The sequence below is a fragment of the Triticum urartu genome, chromosome 7 (assembly GCF_003073215.2).
Source record: "Triticum urartu cultivar G1812 chromosome 7, Tu2.1, whole genome shotgun sequence".
Taxonomy (NCBI): domain Eukaryota; kingdom Viridiplantae; phylum Streptophyta; class Magnoliopsida; order Poales; family Poaceae; genus Triticum; species Triticum urartu.
In genome coordinates, this window is record NC_053028.1 from 299,052,746 (window position 1) to 299,071,765 (window position 19,020).

The 19,020-nt window shown below is 47.7% G+C and overlaps 1 protein-coding gene across 1 annotated transcript; it reads right to left on the minus strand.

The window, feature by feature from the left end:
• Positions 1 to 2,320: 2,320 nt before the first annotated feature.
• On the minus strand, positions 2,321 to 13,087 carry LOC125519664 (ultraviolet-B receptor UVR8-like). Its single transcript, XM_048684394.1, has 11 exons — positions 12,883 to 13,087; positions 12,663 to 12,807; positions 12,447 to 12,557; positions 12,311 to 12,371; positions 12,114 to 12,232; positions 11,700 to 11,785; positions 11,397 to 11,598; positions 10,922 to 10,975; positions 4,258 to 4,368; positions 4,080 to 4,136; positions 2,321 to 2,634 (listed from the first exon to the last, which is right to left on the minus strand). Exons 1-11 carry the CDS (start codon positions 12,918 to 12,920, stop codon positions 2,449 to 2,451), a joined length of 1,170 nt encoding a protein of 389 aa, XP_048540351.1. The 5' UTR covers positions 12,921 to 13,087; the 3' UTR covers positions 2,321 to 2,448.
• Between the last annotated feature and the right edge of the window lie 5,933 nt (positions 13,088 to 19,020).

Below are 19,020 nucleotides of genomic sequence, written 5' to 3' on the forward strand. Positions count from 1 at the left end.
CCATGGCGGGATCTATCCACCCGTCCTCGGATGGCGCAATTTTCTTTGGATTGAAGGTCGGAGTAGTTGCAGGTGTAATCTCCTGAACACTGTCCGACGGCAGAGCTAAATCATGCTCGTCGTGATCGTGCGGCGCACCTGACATGGGCTCGAATCCGTCGAAGATCAAGTCTCCGCGGATGTCGGCAGTGTAGTTTAAATTTCCAAACCTGACCTGATGGCCAGGGGCATAGCTCTCGATCTGCTCCAGATGGCCAAGCGAGTTGGCCCGTAGTGCGAAGCCACCGAATACGAAGATCTGTCCGGGGAGGAAAACCTCGCCCAGGACCGCATCGTTACCGATGATCGAAGGAGCCATCAAGCCTTACGGTGACGGCACAGTGGAACTCTCAATGAAAACACCAATGTCGGTGTCAAAACCGGCGGATCTCGGGTAGGGGGTCTCGAACTGTGCGTCTAAGGCGGATGGTAACAGGAGGCGGGGGACACGATGTTTACCCAGGTTCGGGCCCTCTCGATGGAGGTAATACCCTACGTCCTGCTTGATTGATCTTGATGATATGAGTATTATAAGAGTTGATCTACCACGAGATCGTAGAGGCTAAAACCCTAGAAGCTAGCCTATGATATGATTGTATGTTGTCCTACGGACTAAACCCTCCGGTTTATAGAGACACCGGAGGGGGCTAGGGTTATACAGAGTCGGTTACATGGAAGAAGATCTACATATCCGTATTGCCAAGCTTGCCTTCCACGCCAAGGAGAGTCCCATCCGGACACGGGACGAAGTCTTCAATTTTGTATCTTCATAGTCCAACAGTCCGGCCAAAGGATATAGTCCGACTGTCCGGAGACCCCCTAATCCAGGACTCCCTCAACCGCGTCGGTGCCGGGCAGACCCGAAAGGGATTTTGCCCTACCCCTCATACCCACAACCCAGAACCAACCGGCGGCTCCACCACGCCAACCGCCCACCAACCTGCGCCATCACAGTCACGAGGACACCACCGTCGTCTCTCCACCGCACACGTTGCGAGGCCGGCCGAACCAAACGAGACCACTAACGATAGGGACCGGGAGAACCACAGCCACGTGGGAGGTTTCATTATTAAGTCCACTTTAAATCCCATCCTCGACCTTTCGACACAGTTTCATGTTACCATCAAGACAAGTTCACATTATAGACGATTTGAAGTGTTTTTTTTGTGACGTTGCGCGGAGGGAGTCGAGATGACGTTGGCTCTAAGGCGTAATCGTCCTGGAGGAGCACCTTTGTCTTCTCCCGCGATGGCATGTACGGATTCGGTGGGGTGGTTGGCAAGGTTAACTTAGTGGTGTTTCTCTAGAACAGAAGAGGAGCGGCCGCGTTGCCTCGGAGGGCAGGAGGCGGTAGCACCCATGATGATTGAATCCCTCTTTCATCGCAACCGGTGGTCCATCAAGAAGAAACTCTTCGGTCAAGGGCATTTGCAGGTCATCGCTGCCACGAGGTCGACCGTGCCGGCTAGAGCTCCTTCACACTCTGAGGTCAAACGTGTCGGCCATTGCTCCTTTCTGCTCTGAGAGAGTCACATGCCGCTTAACCTTTGTTTTTGTCGTCCTCGACGTCTAGTGGACCGCTGTTCGCGGCCATGATGACTAGCAGTAGATGCCATCGATGGCCACCTTGCAACTTTGCGTGGACTATGAGCTCACCGCCGCATTGTCCAACAGGTGCTTAGCGACGCTCGATCTCCATCATCTCTGCATCATAGGCGCAACTCCACCCCATCTATGCCCTTGATGTCTCCCCCAGTGACATCTCCCCCCTCCTAGCATCATGTCTCCCACCTCAGCTCACACTCGCAGCGTCCTTGCAAAGGTGGAACAAGAGATGGTGCCCGTGATGGGTGCCACTCCTACTCCCTCACATATGGGCGATGCCGCTGCCTGTTGCTCTCGCATATGGCCGATGTACTGGAATTGCACATGGTTTAGTGATAGCTGAATAAGAGTATCGATTCCACGAAGAGATGAGGAAATGGTCTTTTGCCCTTTATTGAGGTTTATCGGAATGGGGTTGGAAATATTGCAAGTGTGTGAAGGCGAGAATTAGAGCTGCAATAGGGATACATAAATGTTCTCATGGAGTCCGGATTACCCACTAGTACTTATGATACTTAATTGTTGTAAACACAATATTGGGTTCACATACTTAATCCGTGTTACATGTGTATTGTGTGGGCGGATCCAATAGCTAGATAACATTTACCATTATAGAATCTTTGCAATTTGAACCGACTCAAGATAGCTGCGGTGACATGCAAAGGAGAAAACAACATTGGAAAGTCGGCACAAAATTTGTTAATCGGAACATTCAATTGAAGCCTGAAGTGCACAACTTCTAGTTCTTATTCTCCATTACTGTTACCACAATTTCAATTCATACACTCAAGTGATCATGCCTTGTTACACATCGGTCCATGTCACGATGGCGAGTGTGTGTCGTCCGCCACAGGCAACGTAGTTCGCTTGCCATAGCCCTTCGGAGCTGGTGCTGGTCTTTGGTGGCGGCAAGTTTATGGGCACTTCCATTGGGTGACCCGTAGTCACCTTCCTACCGTCGCCTAGACGGCCATGATCGCCCCTCCCATACTGCAAACAAAGAAAGGGAAAAAGGATGAGCATAAATAAAGCTCATTAATAAAGAAATCCACTGGTTACAGACAGTTATGTACTCACTCCTTTCCGGTTTATAGGGCTCAATGTAAAAATCTCACCAACCAAGGTAGATGATAAGTGGTGAAATACTTTTTGTAGTTTGCAAAAGCACCAATTAATGCTCTTGTTTTCTTTAGAAAAATATGTTTACCAATGCATTGGTCAATTTTCTCTTAATACCTGCATGCAATGATTTAATGCACCTTGGATCTGAACATGTGATGAGGAACAACCAAATTGAGCCTTATAAGATGAAAAAACTAAAATTTTAAGATAAACCCTATAAACCGGAAAGGAGGGAGTACTATTCAAATGTTCCTACAAGAGAAGGGCTTATCAGCAAACATTATTGGCATTGTCAGCAATATGACCTTTCAAAGCTAAAGAAAACAGTTCGGTTTCTAACAAACATGGTAAAGAAAATAATTTTAAAAGCATACACGTTTTGCTCTTTACTCGCTCCGTAAACTAATATAAGAGTGTTTAGATTACAAACGCTCTTATATTAGTTTAAGGAGGGAGTAGTACCTAACCTAAGCAGTACTAACTTGTGACACGGGTGATAATCATACAACTTTTTCCGAAAAGGAGGATTACCCCGGCCTCTGGATATCACATGAATCATGATGTTTCCAAAGCATATCTATGACCCTGAGAATATGAAAATTCCTCAAGCAATTCATATTACTAGTGCAGATAGTTGCTTCGTACGAGGAGGATTTGTGGCTCTCATAGCATTAAAAAATATATCAGGAAATTTCAAAAAATTCTGAAATTTTGGAATATCAAACTTGCGTGCACATTGTACACCCATATTCAGTTTCGTGGGGAATGGACGCCCATGGTAATCTCGGTAAAAAAGTCAAAAAATTCCTATATATAGGGGAAAAAATTGGATGGATCATATGTCGGACCGTATTTCCTTTGCCACGGATACTACCACGGGCACCCATTCCCCGGATACTACCACGGGCACCCATTCCCCACGAAACGGAATACGGGTGTACAACGAGCACCCAGGTTTGATATCCCAAAATTTCAGAATTTTTTGAAATTCTCTGATATATTTTTTTAATGCTATACTCATATATGGGTGTGTGGCACCTGAGAGCTGCAATGCATTATCTTCTTGCGATGCCTATAATAGAGGTACCCATTTCGACTGGTTACAATGGTCAGTGAAACAATATCAACTAATAACAATGCTTATACCATATTTTGTCTGTCCTAGTTCTGGTAAACCCAAAATAGCTTTAAAACTATGTTTAATTTATTTTATCTGCATAGCTAACACCTCCAAAAGTTGCTTATTCTAGCTGACATATCCAAAAACATATTTACAAGTAGTGCATGTAAGCAACTCCAAATTTTCTACTTACAGAGAATATTCGGCCATCACTGGTTAGCACAACCGAATGGGTCCCTCCACATGATACCTGCAAGCATTTAGAAGAGTGAACTCAGGTGCTGAACTTGGAAACAAACCTCAGTCAGACGCTTATAGGCGACAGACAATCAAGAAATTCAATACAACATTTCAGGCCCATGTTAAACTACCTGAACAATATCCTCTCCAGCTAGAAGCTGAACCTTTAGCGGCACCATGTGACTGCTCTTGTCATCCCCAAAGCCGAGCCTCCCATGTTCTCCTCTTCCCCAAGCATATACCTGCAGAGACCGCCAAACAGATGATTGTGCCAAAGCATATTCAAGCTCGTGTTCGAGCAGTAAACATATGGAAAATGGTTAGTTCCAACTAAGAGTTCAAAATACATTTTCCTTCATCAGTTTAACAATCACGAATTTGGAACCGGACTCATTTCTTCTAATTTATGCATAGCAATTACCAAAATACATTTGTTTCAAACCTAGAAGATTCGCAATTGCCCATTGAACAAAACTTCAGAATAGTAAATACATGCTTCCTAAATTTAGTTTTCAACTGATATATTCACTATGTCAATTCGCTGTTATTTCTTAGCCTTCTTGCTCTGATGGCAGTACCACACCAAATGACAGTTGCATTGTGCTTCTCTTCTCATCATTATTCCAGTGGTCACAACTAATAGCTTCCTGCATCCATACACATTTGCATGTCCGCCCTACTATTTATGCAGAAAATTTGGAACGAACTAGGTGTGACCTAACTGAGCAGCCAACATTGAGCCAGTCAGTTATTTGCATGTCCGCCAACATTGAGCCAACAGATGAGCTCAACTTCTTCAAAGCTCAAGTCTAGTTAGCTTTATATCTTTGCCGGAGTTTCTTATGGACATATTTTGATCATGAATAGAAGGAATAACAAACTTGTCAGATTATATTGATTCTCAGGCCCATTAAAAGTTATGACATGAATGTTCTCGGTCAAGAACTATCTGGAATCAATCAACCTTCTCTATTCTTCTATTGCTATACATACTAGTGTATAGGGAGAGATCAGGTGCTCCAGTGCCTTAGATGCTCCGGTGATACGAGCTATCGGAAGCCATTGGATCTCAGATCCGAATGCTCCTAGGGGACTTTGAACATTTCTCAAAAAAGCCCTTCGAAAGTCTGAGAATCGCGTGCAAGTGTAGTAGCCCCCCAGATGTCATTGGATCTGAGATCCGACGGCCCGGAAGCTTGTATCACCTACGACGCTGGAGCACCTGATATTCCCCCTGGTGTATATGGGCCGCACACGCACACCTCAAGATGGACGATAGATATCTATAATCCACATGCTGACAAACACTCTTTTGTTCCTGACCCCTTCATTATGCAATCAGCTATTTTTCCGAGGAAGTAACATGGATTAGCTTCAGTGTTCCCTCGTCAAGCCTCTCTTTTATGAAAAAAACGATCTACACATGCTTTGTTCGGTCATGCCGAACTAGATAATTTGCAATGTTGATTGCTGACTTGTTAGAGCAAGTCTAGCAGACCCCGCATAACGCGCGAACCTGCATAATTCCGGCGAGTATACGGGCTCGGCCCAATTTTCTGGCCAGAACAGAGCCCGTATACTCGTCCGGCCTGTAAATATTTTTGCCGCAGCCCGCAAACGTTACCCCTGAAGCAGTATAACTACGGGTTTGCGGGGCAGATGCGGGTCGAAACCCTATCAGCCGCGTTTCCCCCCGATTCCCCACCACGCCGCTCGATTTCTCGCCGCCGGCAAGCCTGCGAAAGCCATGGACAGCTCTAGGGATGAGGCGGAGCGCCGCCGCCACGCCAGATCTGATGCCACGCGCAAGCGAGGGGCGCGTCGGTGGCTCAACCCTTGTAGCCGGCCGCCGCCGGCGTTCGACCGCCGCGAGCTAAACGAGTTCGATCGCGAGCTCGCCCGCCGCCGTCACGCCACCTCCGGCTCCTGGTCCGCAGGGAGCTCATCCGCGGGCGCATCGAGCTCGCGGCTCATTCCGGTGAAGAAGGAACCGAAGGAGGAGCTCTCACCTCGTGTCGTAGAGCCCGATGCGCCGCCGCGCCGAGGCGTCATCGGGCCCGAGGACTACCTCCCCCCGAGGCATGAGGAGCTCCTCGAGCGCGTCGTCCTCGAGCGGTCGGTGAGGGAGCAAGAGGAGATGGAAGAGCGCATCCGGCGCGAGCTCGAGTACAAGCGGCTCTTCCTCCAGACGGGCGTCGCCGCGTCGCAGGCGCACGCGTCCAAGGAGGCTGACCTGTGACTGATGAGAAGGCGGAGCAGGCGAAGTTCTACATCGACCTCGACTCCTCCGACTCCGATTGAGCGCCGCTGCTGGGCAGCTACTACACAAGCTCCGGTGAGCTCAATTTTGTGTAGTGATACGGTAGCGTAGGCCCGGTCTAGCTCCGGCGAACTTATATGTATGCATGCTGTGTACGAACTTATGTGAAGAAGAACTAACTATGTGAAGAACTATCTATGCGAGCGAGCTCCGGCGAGCTTTTCCTTAAATTTCTCATGCAAAACGAGTTTTTAAAATTTTACGGGTTTGGATACAGTTTCTGTTCTGCCGCGGTGATTTTGAGCCTGCATAAACGCCCCCGTGCAAACTGTACAGTTTACAGTTCGGCAAAATGTGGGGTCTGCTAGAGATGCTCATATCACACCAGAGCTTCAATGCTCCTCTCTTTAGTAGCCTTAACTCTGATATGAGGCCTTTCATCCACAGCATCTCGCACAAACAAAAAGACATTGCTCTATATTCTGCTTCAGTTGTAGATCAGGAGACCACCGACTGCTTCATCCTCCTCGCAGGTTTACTCCAACAAAGACACAAAAGCCAAATGTTGACCTTCTGGCATCAATGCAACTAGCCCAATCAGCATCACAGTAGCCCTCTACATTTAAGTGCCCACTGGCCTTAAACAATAGACCTCTTCCATGACTCCCTTTTAGATAGGGCAATATATAGTGTGCTGACTTCTTGGGCCATGCATGTAGCGGATGACCACACTCACTGCATAGGATGTCAGGTATCGTGTGGCACAAAAAGATGAGCCAGACTACAAGCCATTTGTAGTTCTCCCTACAATTGGACTTCCAGATCGTGCATACGATTGATGATTTGGCTCGATAGGAGTTGAAACAGCTCGACACCCAAGTATTCATGCACCACTAAGAAGGTCCAAGACATACTTCGGCTGCAAGAGAACTATCCCTTTTGAGGATGTTGCAATTTCCACTGCCTAGAAAATACCTCTGTTGGCCAAGGTCCTTAATCTCAAACTCTTTGCTTAACGTCTGCTTTAATTGTGACGTCTCAACAGTATCACCCCTTATAACAATGATATCATCCGCATATACTGCAAGAACTGTGATATGCCTGCCGGAGTTGCGCTGTAACTATCGCATACCACACATAGCACAATGAAATTGATCAAACCATGCCCATGGAGATTGCTTAAGCCCGTACAATGACTTTCTCAACCTAAGGAACTTTCAATGAGTTTGAGATGTACCAAAACCAAATTTGCTGCACGTGATATCAAAGTTTTCAGGGTACTCCTCTTTGCCACAGGTGCAATGGTCTCATCATAGTCAATTTCATAGGTTTGGCTATAACCCTTTGCAACAAGTCTGGCCTTATGTCTCTCCATCTTACCATTTGACTCTTGCTTCGCGGTGTAGACCCATTTGCAATTACCTGCCTTTTCCCTTTTGGAAGCTCTACAAGCTCCCATGTATTATTCTTCTAAAGGGCTGGCATCTCCATCATCGCTTCATCCCACTCAGGATCTTGCGCTGCTGCTTTCCAATCAGTTGGGATTACTGACGATTGTTAGGAGGCAATGAAGGCTCTATACCTAGGTGACGGTGAGTCATATGACGCATAGTTTTCACTTTTCAGTACCATGCTCAAAACCGTACCTTCCAAGAGGATTTCCTGCCCCAGCTCATGGTTCTTTCCTCAAGGCAATAGGCACATTCATTCAATCATCTATGACACGCAACTGACTCTTAGATGAGTCCACTTCATCAAGTACTGGAATCTAATGTCGCTGATGTTGCTCCCCCTGCAATTGGACCTCGCCAACTACTGGAATTTGTTGTTCATGTTGCAATTTTATCCTTGCATACGCCACTAAATTTGACTCCTCATTGGGCTTTCTCCATCTCTTCACTCATAGGTTTTCTTCTTGCATACACCCTCAAAGTTTCTTCCTCGTTTGACTTCTTGAATCTTTCCTCACTCATACGACATGGAAGTGTGCCAATCACAACTCTCGATGGTTTCTCTTTCTCCACCGGCATTGCTGCAGCTTCATCCTCTCAGCCGCCGCCACCTCCGTACTTCCTACTCTTGCTTCCATCCGACCACCAGGACCTAGTGAAAGGACAAGTGCTCCCTGGGTGATTTTGGTAATTAATGTCAACATATCTCTTGTTGGACTAATGCTTTCATCTAGTATGCTTCAGATAAGTTCAACAATGGAGTGGCATGGACTAGAGGATGTGGAACCCTTTCGAGATGATAAGGACAAAGGATTGGCTCAAGCTCAAAGCTCAGGACTCTACATTTTTCATTTTAGTGATCCAAGATCATATTGAGTCCATAGGAAAGCCAATACTATTAAGAGAGGGTGAGGTGTTGCTTAATGGCTTGCTTGCTCAAAGTGCTTAGTGATATGCTCCACAGCCCTCAACCACTTTCTCATATCCACATATGTCCCAAACCAAAAGTCAAACTCGGCCCCACCGAAATTTTCTATCCGGCGCCACCGAGTTCTCTTGACATAGCCACTGCTAGAAACCCTAATCAATTTGGTCTCACCGATAGGGATCTCAGTCTCACCGAGATGGGCTTGCAAACTCTCTGTTGCCTATTGCATTAATTTCGGTCCCACCGAAATATGAAATTGGTCCCACCGAGTTTGCTTGGCCAACTCTCTGTTTAGCTTATTACCAAAATCGGTCCCACCGAGTTTGTGTAATCGGTCCAACCGAGATGAGGCTTTACCCTAACCCTAGCACATCGGTCCCACCGAGTTGATCATGTCGGTCCCACCGAAATGCCTAACGGTCACATTATGAACCAAATCGATCTGACCGAGTTTTATAATTCGGTCCCACCGAGTTTGGTGATTTGTGTGTAACGGTTAGATTTTGTGTGAAGGCTATATATACCCCTCCACCCACTCTTCATTCGAAAAGAGAGCCATCAGAATATGCCTACACTTCCAACATACATTTTCTGAGAGAGAACCACCTACACTTGTGTTGAGGTCAAGATATTCCATTCCAACCACATAAATCTTGATCTCTAGCCTTTCCCAAGTTGCTTTCCACTCAAATCATCTTTCTACCAAATCCAATCCCATGAGAGAGAGCTGTGTTGGGGAGACTATCATTTGAAGCACAAGAGCAAGGAGTTCATCATCAACACACCATCTATTAACTTCTGGAGAGTGGTGTCTCCTAGATTGGTTAGGTGTCACTTGGGAGCCTCCGTCAAGATTGTGGAGTTGAACCAAGGAGTTTGTACGGGCAAGGAGATCGCCTACTTCGTGAAGATCTACCCTAGTGAGGCAAGTCCTTCGTGGGCGATGGCCATGGTGGGATAGACAAGGTTGCTTCTTCGTGAACCCTTCGTGGGTGGAGCCCTCCGTGGACTCGCGCAACCGTTACCCTTCGTGGATTGAAGTCTCCATCAACGTGGATGTACGATAGCACCACCTATCGGAACCACGCCAAAAATCTCCGTGTCTCCAATTGCGTTTGCACACTCCAATCCCATCCCTTTACATTCTTGCAACTTGCATGATTTACTTTCCGCTGCTCATATACTCTTGTCATGCTTGCTTGATATGTATTGTGAATGTTTGAACTTGTGCTATAACCCCACTTCAACTTAAAGAATTTAAAAAGTGCAACTTTTCTTGCTAAGAGTCTATTCACCCCCCTCTAGACACCTCTTCTCGATCCTTTCACCTAGCATCGCTGCCAACTGCCAAGACCAAGTGCTGCCGTCTCCTCCGGCAGACCCACTCTCGCACACTGCCGGCCGCCGGCTCCATTCCTGCACAACTACTCCGCCTGGGCCTGTTGGCCTTTTCCCGGAGCTTGTTCCCCGCTGCGCTGACACCCTAGGCGCCCGGAGCTCCACCCCATGCTGCTGATTCACCACGGGCGACCTGCAGACCCAACATCTTCTCCCACCTGTGCTCTGACACAATCTTGTCGTTCAAGAAATATCTAGAATCAGTCAAGAGTCAACCTTCTCCATTCTTCTCTCTTGCTTTACATACTAATGTATATGGGCCACATGGGCCAGGTAACACACACACACACACACACCAGCCAACAGTGGACAACACCCTTCATGAATAATCCTATTATGCAAGAACTAGTACGCGAGAACAGTTTGTTGCTCCCTATAGCCGTGTCGTCTTTCACCAACATAAAATAAAATAGAACTGTGTCAAAACTGGCGGTTCGGTCAGAGAACAACAAAGCCTTTCAGTCCCAAACATATTGGCATAGGGTAGAGTTGAAACCCATAAGACTCAAAACATGGTTCCGACACGTGGATAGCTAACTTCCACGCACCCATGTCCATGGCTGGTTCTTTGGTGTTATTCCAGTCTTTCAGGCCTCTCTTTACGGACCCACCCATGTGAAGTTTGGTCTACCCCGATCTCTCTTGACATTATCAGAATGCTTTATCCTTCCGTTATGCACCGGCGGTTCGGTTAGAGTAAATAAATTTTATCATATGATGATAAACCAGTTTACAGAAAGAAAGAAAAAAGGAAATACCTCTCCTTCTTTAGTTAATGCGGCTGAATGCCAACCTCCAGCAGCAATGTCAACCTGCAAATAGATGTGGAAAATATAAAACAAGAAACAGAAACAGGTCTTTTAGGATTCATAGGCCTGGTAAGGAAAATATGTGTGCAAAAGTATTTGTGATTTATCAGCATCTAGTGGTAGCCTGGTAGGCCATAATCAATATGAAATTATTTACATAGGCAACATCGAACAAATGTAAGTTCCACAAAAATGGCAGAAATTCAACGATTAGTACCAGAGGTGCTATATGCTTAACTTACTGCGGGTCAACATGAATTAACCTGGGATCCAATGGACCAACTTTTTTTTTCTTTTGCTCAGCTAGAGTCTAACCAAGCCTTGAACCAGGCTTGTTAGGTAATGTCTTCATACACCTCATTAATGTTCAACTTGATTTAGAAAGGATGTCAGAAATAAGAAGCAACAATCCAGTGTGGCTCACCAATGAGAGGTTAGATAGCCCTTCAACACGGATCGGTTGTGATCTCGGTTGGGTATCTCCAATCCCCAGCTGGCCATATTCATTATTACCCCATGCCCACAAGATTCCGTCTACTGACAGTGCCAAATTATGGAATGCCCCTACAGCAATCATGCTCACTTGTTCAAGCCCTTGCACACGTACTGGCGTAGATATTTTTTTGCTGAAAAGAAGACTAACATCGTCAATACTATGATACAAGGACAAACACACCAAAAATATAAAAATGATTGATGATTTCAGTTGAAGTCACAGGCGCCATACATATCACCCGGAGGCCACGGTTGTCCCCATGTCCAGACATGGCCTTCTTGTGTCAAAACCACTGAGTGAGTCCCCCCCGCAGCTACCTAGAGTCAATGAAAGAAAACAGTAAACCAGAAGTTAATGATGTTGAATGGAAAGCAGGAGTGCAGGACTGAAAAGTTCTAGCATCATTTTACTAGAACATCAGTATTTCATTTGGACATGACACACTGTAACAGTTCTAACAAAAAGTTATCCTATGTGTTCTCCCAGCCTAACACAAGTTGGCAACAAGTATGCTGGTGTTGACAGTAAGATGCAAAAAATTGCTAGTCACAATCCTTAAAACATGCATAAAAATGACTAAAATCCCAAGAACATTGGGACTGGTGCAAGTAGTACATGATAGGAATCTGATTCCATTCCACTCACTTGCCGAACTTTGAGCTTGAGAGCGCATCGCTGTGGGATGGGGATGTCCCTCCTGAGTGCCCTTGTGCCATCTTCCTTCCTCTCAGGCTCCTCCCCGCACTGCCCATATTCGTTGCCCCCTGGAACATGGGCGCACATGTCATGTAATCAACCAATTCCGAAAAGAAAAAACCAGCCAAGAAACCGAGTTCCCTTACCCCAAGCGTAAGCCCGGCCCTTGTCGTCCACCGCGAGGCAATGCCACCCGCCGATCGCTGCCTGGCACCAAAACCCAATGACACACGCATTACAAAAGAAGCGAATCGCATTTCAAAAGAGTGATCATGCGCTCACCTGCACGATCTTGACCCCGATGAGGGCGTCGACATGCGCCGGGGAGCTCTCTGTCTTGGTCTCCGGCGGGTGCCCGAGCGTTCCCCGCTGATTCCACCCCCAAGTGAAGAGCTGCAGAGAAACGGCGGCCGCCAGCGAGAAACCACATCAAAACAAACACTGTACTGTATAGAAAGGAAAGGAGTGCAAGAAGGAAGCGGGGCAATGGAAGCGTACGCTGCCGTCGTCGCATATGGCGAGGGAGTTGCGGCTGCCGGCTACGACGGCGGAGACGGCGTACGCATCCAGAGCGCCGATGCAGCGGGCCCAGTCCTTCTCGTCGCACCGGCCCATGCCCAGCTGCCCGTCTTCCCCCGAACCCCTGCAAAACCCAACGAAATCAGGCGCCACATCTCAGGGACAGAGCGGCCGGAGGGGGCGAGCGAGGAGGCATCACCATGCGAGGACGGCTACGGGGCGGGAAGGCAGCGCCATATGGGGTGGGGGGAAGGGGGGAGGGGCGGCTCGGTGTCTGAGGTGGCCGGGAAGCGGTGGGGAGATAGCGAAACCGCAGCGGCAAAACAAGAATGCAGCGCTGGAGGCTGCTTTTGTTGCGGCCCTGTCCGGGAGGGGAGGTGGGATTGGGGTGGGTGAGGAGGTGAGGGCGCCTACCTTTTGCGCGTGTCTTGTGTGGGTTTTGTGCTCCGCGCAATAGGGTTTTGGAGGCGGGGAGGCGGTGGATTCCACGTCACCTCCCGGTGAGTCACTCAATTTATCCAAGGTTGCCCCGCATGCTGCTCTTGGATCGCGTCACGCCAACTCTATCACGCGACCCCAAACAGACATTCGTTTTGACTAGAATTTCTTAAAAAAAAACTATTTTGACTGGATTCTGTCCATTTGGATTTTTTTAAGACAACCTCGCGAAGTTCTTTATTAATCCGTCACCACAGTTACCGGGACGAACGAGAGATTCCCGGAATGTCCTAACCAAATATGGCGGCCACCACCGAGATTAAGAGCATGCTTCGCTAAATTGTGAGCTTCGACATTCGAGCTCCTAAACTCATGACTAAAATTACAGAAATCGAAAGACATAGACCGATCTATTATTTCATGAATAATTGCTCCATAGCTCGCTGCATTTTCCTTCTTGACGTCCTCGACCACCCCCTTGCAGTCCGATGCTACATGGATCCTCCGAAGATGGAGGTCCTCCGAGAGAGCCAATGCTTCCCTTATCGCCAGCGCCTCGAGGGTTTGTGGATCAGCGATATGTTTGAAAAAAAAGTCGAGGCTCCCAAGAAGGCCCCTTCTTGATCCCTGCATATGGCGCCAACAGCACCATAGCCCCGTCGAGATACAGCGGCATCGACATTTACCTTTGCGGCTCCTTCGCGTGGTTTTACTCAACGAGTAGACCTCCCTGTTGCCACACCCCTTGGTTTCTGGTGCACGTGATTCATAAACCGGAGATCACCCAAGTAGCTGTTGATGAATCCGTTGATGGAGTGCGGCGTCTGGTAAATGTCTTCGTGAATAGCCTTCCGTCGAGCTTTCCAGAATGCCCAAAGAGTTACAATAAGCCTTTGAAACAGATCTGCAGGTAATATTGCATGTAACTCAAAAAGCCAGTCCTTGGCTTTATCCTCCGTTCACTCAACCATTGGTTCTAGGAGATCCTCCGGGGCAAGCGCCCAAACAGCAGCAGCCAATGGACATTTTAGCAATGCGTGCTTCCATGTGTCTCTTCCCCCACATAGCAGGCATGTGTCTTCTGTTGTCATGTGTCCATGTTTTAGGACCTCTCCGCATGGCATAGAATGTCTAGCAAGGCGCCAGACAAACATCCTCAGTTTGGATGGGACCTGGATATGCCATATCATGCTCCACTTGTTGATGTCAGCCTGTTCGAACGAGGACCCCCCTCTTCCTGTAACCACGCTTCTCGATTCATCTTAGTCCGCAAGACCATCTGATACGCGGACCGAACACTGAAATTGCCTCGTGTCTCTTCATGCCAAGCCCAAAAGTCGGCAACTCTACGTGTGCATAGAGGTATCTTTAGAATCTCAACAGCATCGAAAGGTGTAAAGATAGACCTTATATAGTCCTCATTCCATGACACCATTGGTGCATGGATCAACTGCGCCACCCTAGTGGGGGGTTCGGAATTAGTGATGTGATGGGCCTCTTATAACTATCCATAGGGATCCAGTTATGCAGCCAAATATCTGTAGTATCCCCATCCCCAATCCTTCGAACAATCCCCTGTGCTAGGATATCTCGACCATCGAGTATTGCTCTCCAAATTTGAGAAGGGTGAGAACCAAGCTCCGCATCCAGCAAAGTGTTTTGTGGGAAATATATCGCTTTCAGCATACGTGAGCTGAGAGATGACTCTTCTGTCAAAATCCTCCACGCTTGACGTGCTAGCAATGCCAAATTGAAGATCTCCAAGTCACGGAAACCCAGCCCTCCCAAATGTTTAGGTCTGGTCATGACATCCCACGCCACCCATCTTGGCTTTCTCCTTCCTTGCTTGCTACCCCGCCAGAATTGCCTTATGATGGAGGTTATATTTTCGCACAGCCCCCTCGGCAACCTGAAGCATGACATAGAATAGACTGGTATATCCTGTGCTATAGACTTGATCAAAATCTCTTTACCTGCCGATGATAGGAGCTTCTCCATCCATCCCTTTATCTTTTCCCAAACACGGTCCCTCAAATATTTGAATGTACCGTTCTTCGAGTGGCCGACATCAGTAGGCATGCCCAAGTAGCGATCACTCAAAGATTCATTTTGTACCTGCAAATTGTTCTTGACAATATCCCTTACAGGTCCTAGACATCCTTTGCTGAAAAAAATTGAGGACTTCTCATTATTAATCCTTTGTCCCGATGCACTACAATAAGTAGTTAGCAGGTTTGACACCGCTAAAGATCCCTCCCCACTCGCCTTGAAAAGTAGCAGGCTGTCATCTGCAAACAAAAGGTGGTTAACGGTAGGAGCCATTGGGGCCACCTGAATACCTGCCAATGATGACTGAGAACTGGTTTTGAGTAGGCACGAAAGGCCCTCTGCTGCTATCAAGAATAAATAGGGGGAGATTGGGTCTCCCTGCTGAATACCCCTTGTAGGTTTGAAAGATTCGAGTTTCTCTCCATTAAATAAAACCGAAAAGGAAATTGATGAGACCATACCCATAACAATATCAATCCACTGTCCTGCAAAACCCAGCTTGGTCATGATGGCCCTCAAATATGTCCACTCCACACTGTCATAGGCTTTCATCATGTCCAACTTCAAAGCGCAGAAATTGTTTGTTTTTTTATCTCGAGCGCTTCATAAAGTGCAAGCACTCATAGGCACAAATAATGTTGTCAGTTATAAACCTTCTAGGTACAAAGGCGGACTGCTCTTCTAATATAATGTCAGGCAGAATTACCTTTAACCTGTTAGCAACCACCTTCGAAGCAATCTTATAGAGAACATTGCGAAGACTTATAGGCCGGAATTGGGACAGTACTGTTGGGTTCGTTACTTTAGGAATCAACACTAGTACAGTATCATTGATGCACTCTGGGCTCTCCTCTCCATGGACTATTCTCAGAACAATCTTTGTGACTTCCTCCCCACACATGTCCCAATGGTGTTGATAGAAGTGAGCGGGAAAACCGTCCGGGCCTGGGGCTTTGGTTGGGGACATCTGGAACAAGGCCGCCTTAACCTCCTCATTGGTGTACGGAGCGCAAAGTAATGTGTTCATCTTGTCTGTCACCTTGCGCGGTACATGGTTCAGAACTTCATTCATATTCTGGACCCCTTCAGACTGGTATAAGGTTTGGTAAAAACTGTTGGCAAGCACCCTCAATTCTACTGGGTCTGAAATCTCAACTCTGAGCGAGTTTTGTAGAGCTTTGATCATGTTTTTCTTGCGGCGAAGGCTAGCTCGAAGATGAAATTTTTTTGTATTCTTATCACCCGCCGAAAGCCACTTGATTCTAGCCCGTTGCCACCACATTATCTCCTCTCTATGGTATAGTTCGATCAATCGCTCATTTATTTTCAGCTCCACATGCGTTGGCCTGATCCTTAGTGGGTCGCTGTCGGTGTCAAAACCGGCGGATCTCAGGTAGTGGGTCCCGAACTGTGCGTCTAGGCCGGATGGTAACAGGAGGCAGGGAACACGATGTTTTACCCAGGTTCAGGCCCTCTTGATGGAGGTAAAACCCTACGTCATGCTTGATTAATATTGATGATATGGGTAGTACAAGAGTAGATCTACCACGAGATCAAGGAGGCTAAACCCTAGAAGCTAGCCTATGGTATGATTGTTGTATATATTGTATATCTATCGACTAGCCTGGCCTCGGTTTATATAATGCACCGGAGGCCTAGGATAACAAGAGTCCTAGCCGAATACGCCGGTGGGGAGAAGTCCTTGTCTTGATCGCCAAGTCTTGTGGAATCTTCCTTGTATGCGGTAGCCGTCCGAACTGGCCCATGAGTATACGGCCACGGGGGTCCTCGGCCCAATCTAATAGATCGGGAGACGACGTGGTGAGTACCCCCTAGTCCAGGACACCGTCAGTATCCCCCTGAACCGGTCTTCAAGTTAGGGACGCTCCTCGATTCTTCCGAACTGTTCTTCATCTTCGGTTGCCGGTCTTGAAAACTGGTTCAACAAATCTTCTTTATCTTCAATCTTGAGGATCGCCGAAATGCATTTGACGAGTTTACACGTCGGGTATCCGAGGAGCCCCTTTAAGTTTCCGGCCTTTATCAATGCCTTGTTTATTTTTATGCCACACCTCGGGTTTGAAGTTGTTCCCGGGAGGCAGGGTCCTCTTGCGTCTGAGCTCCAACGCCGGACTGCATTCGAGGTATCTTTTGCAGCCGAGCACCAACGCCAGACCGCTTCCCAGCTCTAGCGCCAGAATGTATCTGAGCTCCAACGCCGGACTATGTATCCGAGCTCCAACGCCGGACTGTGTTGGGGAACGCAGTAATTTCAAAAAAATTCCTACGCACACGCAAGATCATGGTGATGCATAGCAATGAGAGGGGAGAGTGTTGTCTATGTACCCACGCAGACCGACTGCGGAAGCGTTGACGCAACATAGAGGAAGTAGTCGTACGTCTTCCCGATCCGACCGATCCAAGCACCGTTACTCCGGCACCTCCGAGTTCTTAGCACACGTACAGCTCGATGACGATCCCCGGGCTCCGATCCAGCAAAGCATCGGGGAGGAGTTCCGTCAGCACGACGGCGTGGTGACGATCTTGATGTTCTACTGTCGCAGGGCTTCGCCTAAGCACCGCTACAATATGATCGAGGTGGAATATGGTGGCAGGGGGCACCGCACACGGCTAAGGAACGATCTCAAGGATCAACTTGTGTGTCTAGAGGTGCCCCCTGCCCCCGTATATAAAGGATCCAAGGGGGAGGGGGCGGCCGGCCAGGAGGAGGGCGCAGGAGGAGTCCTACTCCTACCGGGAGTAGGACTCCCCCCCAATCCTAGTTGGAATAGGATTCCCCGAGGGGGAAAGAGAGAGAGGGGGGGCGGCCACCTCTCCTTGTCCTAATAGGACTAGGGGAGGGGGGAGGCGCGCGGCCCACCTTGGGCTGCCCCTTTTCTCCTTTCCACTAAAGCCCACTAAGGCCCATATAGCTCCCGGGGGGTTCCGGTAACCTCCCGGTACTCCGGTAAAATCTCGATTTCACCCGGAACACTTCCGATATCCAAACATAGGCTTCCAATATATCAATCTTTATGTATCGACCATTTCGAGACTCCTCGTCATGTCCGTGATCACATCCGGGACTCCAAACTAACTTCGGTACATCAAAATGCATAAACTCATAATAACTGTCATCGTAACGTTAAGCGTGCGGACCCTACGGTTCGAGAACAATGCAGACATGACTGAGACACATCTCCGGTCAATAACCAATTGCGGGACCTGGATGCCCATATTGACTCGTACATATTCTACGAAGATCTTTATCGGTCAGACCGCATAACAACATACGTTGTTCCCTTTGTCATCGGTATGTTACTTGCCCGAGATTCGATCGTCGGTATCCAATACCTAGTTCAATCTCGTTACCGGCAAGTCTCTTTACTCGTTCCGTAATACATCATCTCACAACTAACATTTTAGTTGTAGTGCTTGCAAGGCTTATGTGATGTGCATTACCGAGAGGGCCCAGAGATACCCCTCCGACAATCAGAGTGACAAATCCTAATCTCGAAATATGCCAACCCAACATGTACCTTTGGAGACACCTGTAATGCTCCTTTATAATCACCCAGTTACGTTGTGACGTTTGGTAGCACCCAAAGTGTTCCTCCGGTAAACGGGAGCTGCATAATCTCATAGTCATAGGAACATGTATAAGTTATGAAGAAAGCAATAACAACATACTAAACGATCGGGTGCTAAGCTAATGGAATGGGTCATGTCAATCAGATCATTCAACTAATGATGTGACCTCGTTAATAAAATAACAACTCTTTGTTCATGGTTAGGAAACATAACCATCTTTGATTAACGAGCTAGTCAAGTAGAGGCACACTAGTGACAC